This window comes from Rutidosis leptorrhynchoides, chromosome 2 (genome assembly GCF_046630445.1).
Source record: "Rutidosis leptorrhynchoides isolate AG116_Rl617_1_P2 chromosome 2, CSIRO_AGI_Rlap_v1, whole genome shotgun sequence".
Classification (NCBI taxonomy): Eukaryota; Viridiplantae; Streptophyta; class Magnoliopsida; order Asterales; family Asteraceae; genus Rutidosis; species Rutidosis leptorrhynchoides.
In genome coordinates this window covers 686103322-686109918 of record NC_092334.1, presented here as the reverse complement: position 1 = coordinate 686109918, position 6597 = coordinate 686103322, and the positions used below count along the sequence as shown (strand labels likewise).

The 6597-nt window shown below is 31.3% G+C and overlaps 1 protein-coding gene across 1 annotated transcript; it reads left to right on the top strand.

Moving 5' to 3' along the window:
• The first annotated feature begins 3995 nt into the window (after positions 1 to 3995).
• LOC139894024 (uncharacterized) lies at positions 3996 to 5204 on the top strand. Its single transcript, XM_071877231.1, has 3 exons — positions 3996 to 4332; positions 4608 to 4747; positions 4842 to 5204. Exons 1-3 carry the CDS (start codon positions 4023 to 4025, stop codon positions 4959 to 4961), a joined length of 570 nt encoding a protein of 189 aa, XP_071733332.1. The 5' UTR covers positions 3996 to 4022; the 3' UTR covers positions 4962 to 5204.
• Positions 5205 to 6597: the final 1393 nt, after the last annotated feature.

Sequence of the window (6597 nt, the reverse complement as noted above, 5' to 3'; positions counted from 1 at the left end):
TCTTATTGATGGGTGTTGGATGTTGGTGTACTAGTGGGTTCACGATGGTGAGGTTGTGGTAGTGTTCTTGGACAGAACAACGATAAAAACAATGATGATGATGATCGTTTGATATGGTTGCAAGGAGTTTGATCATGCTGATATTTTGGTTGCGGTTTGATAAAGAAATAGCACTAATGATAAAAGAAATAGAAGAATGGCATTTTTTTTTTTTAGGGGTGATGGAAGTGGTCATTGGATATCTATGCATTGCATATATATACATGTTTATATTTCGTGTAAGATGCAATTATATGAAATAAGTGAGTAGGGTAAGACAAATAATTAGTAAATCAATCAATATCTAATTATCTACAGTGAAATGAAATTTTATGCCTAATTGAATTCACATTCACTATGCATGATTAGAACTGGATCCAGCTGTCTTCTTTGTAAGTTTTCTACCGACATTATTATAGGTATTATATCATGGTCCGTTGATAGATCAGTGGCGGATGAAAGTCATCAGAAAAATCCCAAATTTTTAAATTAAGTATATTTATTTATTTTGGTAATTATGGTATGAAATTCAGTCATTAATTTAATAAATAAAAATTTACCTCAACCGTCCCTCTCATTTATGGGTAAAATATAAAGAGTGTCAAAACTTAACCGATAGTTCCTAAATACATTTTTAATAAGCCTAAATTTTATAGAACTCATTTTTGGATCACCGTTTATTTTAAAATCACATATATTTAGTTTTAACTCGTTTAATATTGATCGAATTACATTTGAGCGTTACTGTCGATTACAAAATAAATTCGAAAATATATATATATTCAATATATTTTATTTACATATATAGATACCTTTTAAATAATAGTTATTATATATTATTTTATTTTACATTATTAGTTCTAACTATTACGTCAAACAATATTTAAATTTTATATTTCAAATTCATATATATATATATATATATATATATATATATATATATATATATATATATATATATATATATATATATTTACAAATAGTGGTTCTTGAATCGTCGAGAATGGTTGAAGGTCAATTGAATATTTGAAACAATTCAAACTTTTTGAGACTCAACCTTACCGACTTTGCTTATCGTGTAGAAAATATGAAATCGTATCGAGAGTTTGGTTTAAAATTAGTCGAAATTTTCCGGGTCGTGACAAATATGCCCCTTTTTATTAAGTCTGGTAATCTAAGAATTAGGGAACAGACACCCTAATTGACGCGAATACTAAAGATAGATCTATTGGGCCTAACAAACCCCATCCAAAGTACCGGATGCTTTAGTACTTCGAAATTTATATCATATCCGAAGGGTGTCCCGGAATGATGGGGATATTCTTATATATGCATCTTGTTAATGTCGGTTACCAGGTGTTCACCATATGAATGATTTTTATCTCTATGTATGGGATGTGTATTGAAATATGAAATCTTGTGGTCTATTGTTACGATTTGATATATATAGGTTAAACCTATAACTCACCAACATTTTTGTTGACGTTTAAAGCATGTTTATTCTCAGGTGAATACTAAGAGCTTCCGCTGTTGCATACTAAAATAAGGACAAGATTTGGAGTCCATGTTTGTATGATATTGTGTAAAAACTGCATTCAAGAAACTGATTTCGATGTAACATATTTGTATTGTAAACCATTATGTAATGGTCGTGTGTAAACAGGATATTTTAGATTATCATTATTTGATAATCTACGTAAAGCTTTTTAAACCTTTATTTATGAAATAAAGGTTATGGTTTGTTTTAAAAATGAATGCAGTCTTTGAAAAACGTCTCATATAGAGGTCAAAACCTCGCAACGAAATCAATTAATATGGAACGTTTTTAATCAATAAGAATGAGACATTTCATTTGGTGCCTTTACTGAATAGCTTGTTGATGTTATTGCTACTCTATTAATTGAATCACTGCCTAGCTCTGTATGATATGGATGTGTAATGTAATATAATACAATAGCTATGTAACGCTATGTTCACATGTCCGTGACCATATGTATGATCCCTAAAAGCTAGGCTTGGTACTTTGTATTAGTATCTATTGGGATATCTCATTCACTTGGCGTTATGTTAATCCTCCACATTTTCTCCCCTGCATGTTATATTGTTTTGCATGCTAGAGATGGGATAAGTCGTACTTGCTTATGTTTGACACACTGAAGAACTCTGACGTTTGATATGACTATGCCGAACTGTTTTAAAAAGTAACACCAATTGAACTGTAATGTATATTAATGAGATGCTTTTAACATATGAGTATTATATGCTTATGAAAAAAAAAAGTACGGTGTTACAATAGCTTATGAAAAAAGTAAAGTTTAATAATTGAAAAATAAGCTCCAGCTAGTTTACCAAACATTTATAAAAAATAATAAGCTCCGGTTACTAGGTTTAAAAATAAGTTTCAGCTCTGAATCTATACCATAAGCTCCAGCTAGTTTCATCCAAACACACCCATTGAGTAGTACTCCGTAATACATACACGTATGGATGACAATGGTCACCCGATCCAGCGAATATCCATCCGATTCATCTGCTTCGTGATGGATATGAATGGACTTAAATAGATATGAATACGAATATGGATGAACCTAAATGGATATGGATGAAAATTTTCATTCATGTATATAACCATTAACATCCAAAATACATACAAATATACATAAATATAAATATATGCTTACATATTTACTATGACAAATGCCTTTACCGATAAATTTACATTTTGCTTCTAACATTATAATGAAATAACTATAATATATTACAGTAAAACACGTATATTTAACAAAATAAACGAAAAATTTACATGTTTAATTTTCATAATCTATGTTTAATACAAAGTAGTAAATTCAACAAATGTGTTCTATCTTCGACAAATATTATACGTTTCTGTGGATGAATTTTGATTATGTCATGTTATTGATATGTTTGACACACCAGCTTATTAGAGTTTATGAGAGCTTATAGGAGTTTGAACTTATAATTTTAATAAACTCCGAGTAATAAGCTTTGTTTGGTAGACATAGAAATTAGAGCTTATAAAAATCATTAGCTCTTAAAAAATAAGCTACTTATAGTAGATTATGAAAAAATCAGAGCTTATGAATTGAAAAATAAGCTTCAATTAGTTTACCAAATATTTATAGAAAATAATAAGCTCCAACTATCAGCTTAAAAAATAAGCTTCAACTCCAGCCCCAACTCTAGCTCATAAGCTTCATCTCCTGCTATGAGCTCCAGCTAGTTTAATCCAAACACACCTTGTATATATTTTTGCTATACTACGTTTTTGATTTCATCACATTATATGAAATATTATAATATCTTTTTAATATCTAACGGATATTCATTAACACGTTTCATCAAGTAAATATGGATTTGGATGAACAACAATTAAATGTATATGGATGAACAAAATATAGATGAATATGAAAAAGATACGAAATCACTCGATTCATATTCGATTCATATCCGACTCATATTTGATCCATTGCCATTACTAACTACGTGTAAGCCCAGTCAAATGTGCTATTGATGGAACATGGTCCTACGGACTGCGAACGGATTCGCCTCTGGCCTCTAGGGACGTCGGAACCACATGAGTTCACCGAGGTGAAGCACGGTCCGTTAAAATCGGCATATGTTATGTGCTATTGATGGAACATGGTAAGCCTAACTTGCTCCGTATGAAAGTGCTGCGGGCACATAGAGATGTGAGTAAGGAAAACTCTAAAAAACCGAAGACTGAGCTGTAGGTCACGTGACCTGCACCGAGTTGGTGGAAATATTATTGTGGAAAAAAAGTTAAAGAAAAAAAATATGTATAAAAATCATTCATTGCTACCATGTGGTCCATATGCGATCCTTTTCAGGAGCTGTTATCTTCCATTTTCTCCATATAAATACACACACTAAATTAAACCGACACACAATAGAAGCACAAAATCTCCGATCACCACCACCACCGCCACCTCCACCTCCACCAAATGGGAAACTGCCAAGCCATTGATAATGCATTTCTAGTAATACAACACCCAAACGGTAAATCTGAACGCCTTTATTCCACCATCTCCGCCGCCGCAGTTATGAAACTCAACCCCGGTCATTATGTTGCTTTACTACTTACTACCACCATATATTCCGTCAAACCGCCGACAACCACCGTGAATGCTGCTACCAAAAGTTTCGGTCCGGTCACCGGTAACGGTCAGCCGCTCCGTGTTACTCGGATTAAACTTCTCCGGCCGACTGAGAATCTTACCATTGGGCATATTTATAGACTTGTTACCACACAAGGTTTGTTGTTAATTTATTATTTTATTTTTGAAATAATATAAGTTTTCTATTTTATTTCTCACAAGTTATATTACAAGTATTTATTTATTTAGTCATTGATTTTATTCATTTATTTACGGAGTTCATGTTTGAATTAGATTCCTTGAATAATATTAATGTGCTTATTATTATTATTATTATTATTATTATTATTATTATTATTATTATTATTATTATTATTATTATTATTATTAATTATTAAATTAGATAAGTGCTTATTATTAAATTATTTGCAGAGGTAATGAAAGGATTAATGGCAAAGAAAAATGGAAAAACTAGTCATAATATCAGGAAAATCATGCCGTCGGAAGAACTCGCCGGAAAACATGAACCGGCAGCCGGAAGATCTAATCAGCCGGAGGGAACCCACCATCAGGTTTGCACCTTAACAAATAACGAAAGTTGTATATTTGTAATTAATTAGCATTTTGAATGTAAAATGCTTATAAATCAAGTTGGCGTATATGCAGATAAAGACATCGGAAAAAGATCGTCGGAGGATGGTGATTCCGGCGAAGTCGTCGGCCGGTGGAATGAAACCAAGAGGGTGGCATCCGTCATTAAATAGCATAGAGGAAGCATCAAGCTAGCTTTATACTTTATACTATATATAATTATGTAGTAGTTTTGTTTATATTAACCTTTTTAAGGAACACTTAGTTTTTAGATCTTTAGTATTTGTATGTTTTTTTTTTTTTTAGGATTTATCCGAGCCAAGGATTAAAATGTTTTGAAATGTGATTTTAGTGTTGTGTGTGTGTGTTGGGTTTCAAATATTGTGATGAACTTGCAAACATATCTGCTTCAGGAAATAACATTTATTTATTTATTTATTTATTTTTAGGTCAATTATTATTATTATTCATTTTTTTTAAAGACTGATTTTCATTAATAAACTTACGTCAATTATGTTAAGACTATACTTTATATAATATACTAACTAATAATAGTAATTAAAATTGTGTTCAGTGCTATATTAACATCAAAACATTATAAAACACTCATAATTGAACATCACTTCTTAAAATAAACACTAGGCACCAATATATACTAAAATAGAATACATTCTTATAAGTTAAATATTGTATAACTTAATTATTGCTATTCCAATGCATATCTCACTCGTACTCTCATTTCGTCACAGATATGTCTATCTAGCAATAGCTAACTTCTATATCAAATCCGTGCTTATGTTGTTTTAACCATATGGCAAACTATGACAATTGTGCTTATGGTGCTTTAATCATGGAGAACAATGAACAATGACAAATGAATTGGGCTAAACGATAGACACATATTTGACTAGAGCTACTATCTTAATTAATATTAACTAGTTTTCGAACCCTAGCTTCGCGCCGGGGGTTCGATTTTTAATGTATTTTATTGTGTTTAGTTACGGAGTCTGCGAGTGAAAAATAAACATATATGAAAAGTACCCTAAATATTTAGCGTTTTTTTAAAAGTGTCCGTTTTGAGTATAGTTAGTGACATTGTGTTCATAAAATTATTTCGAGTTTAAGGATGGTGTCGGAAAAATTTAACTCGTTGCGAGCGAGAAGATATGACCTGTTGAATATTTGAGTGGAGTTTATTTAAGATATTTTATGAAAATTTTGATTTAACGCTTTAACCCCCTGTGTTGGGGGCCGGTTTTAATTTTTGAACAAAGTGTGGGGGACTTTTGTGGTGTTAAAAATGAACATATATGAAAAGTACCCTAAATATTTAGCGTTTTTTTAAAAGTGTCCGTTTTGCGTATAGTTAGTGACATTGTGTTCATAAAATTATTTCGAGTTTAAGGATGGTGTCGGAAAAATTTAACTCGTTGCGAGCGAGAAGATATGACCTGCTGAATATTTGAGTGGAGTTTATTTAAGATATTTTATGAAAATTTTGATTTAACGCTTTAACCCCCTGTGTTGGGGGCTGAGTTTAATTTTTGAACAAAGTGTGGGGGACTTTTGTGGCGTTACTTGAAAGAAAGAAGGGAAAAGAAAAAAAAGGTGAAAAGACGAAAATAACCCTGATACTGTTCATAAGTTTTGTCTAATAGTTAATATGGTAATATTTTCTATTTCTTGATATACCATCTTACACACGGAGATGTGGTGTGGATGAAAGGATTTTTTGGGTGATGATATATACACAACCAATTTTTATAAATACACAACCAAACATGCTTTATAGTGTTGTACTGTACAACACTGTAAAACATGTTTGGTTGTG

Coding starts and splice junctions, on each gene's coding strand:
- LOC139894024 (XM_071877231.1), top strand. CDS start 4,023: ATGGGAAACTGCCAAGCCATTGATAATGCATTTCTAGTAATACAACAC. Junction 4,333..4,607: donor TAGACTTGTTACCACACAAG/GTTTGTTGTTAA, acceptor AATTATTTGCAG/AGGTAATGAAAGGATTAATG. Junction 4,748..4,841: donor CGGAGGGAACCCACCATCAG/GTTTGCACCTTA, acceptor GCGTATATGCAG/ATAAAGACATCGGAAAAAGA.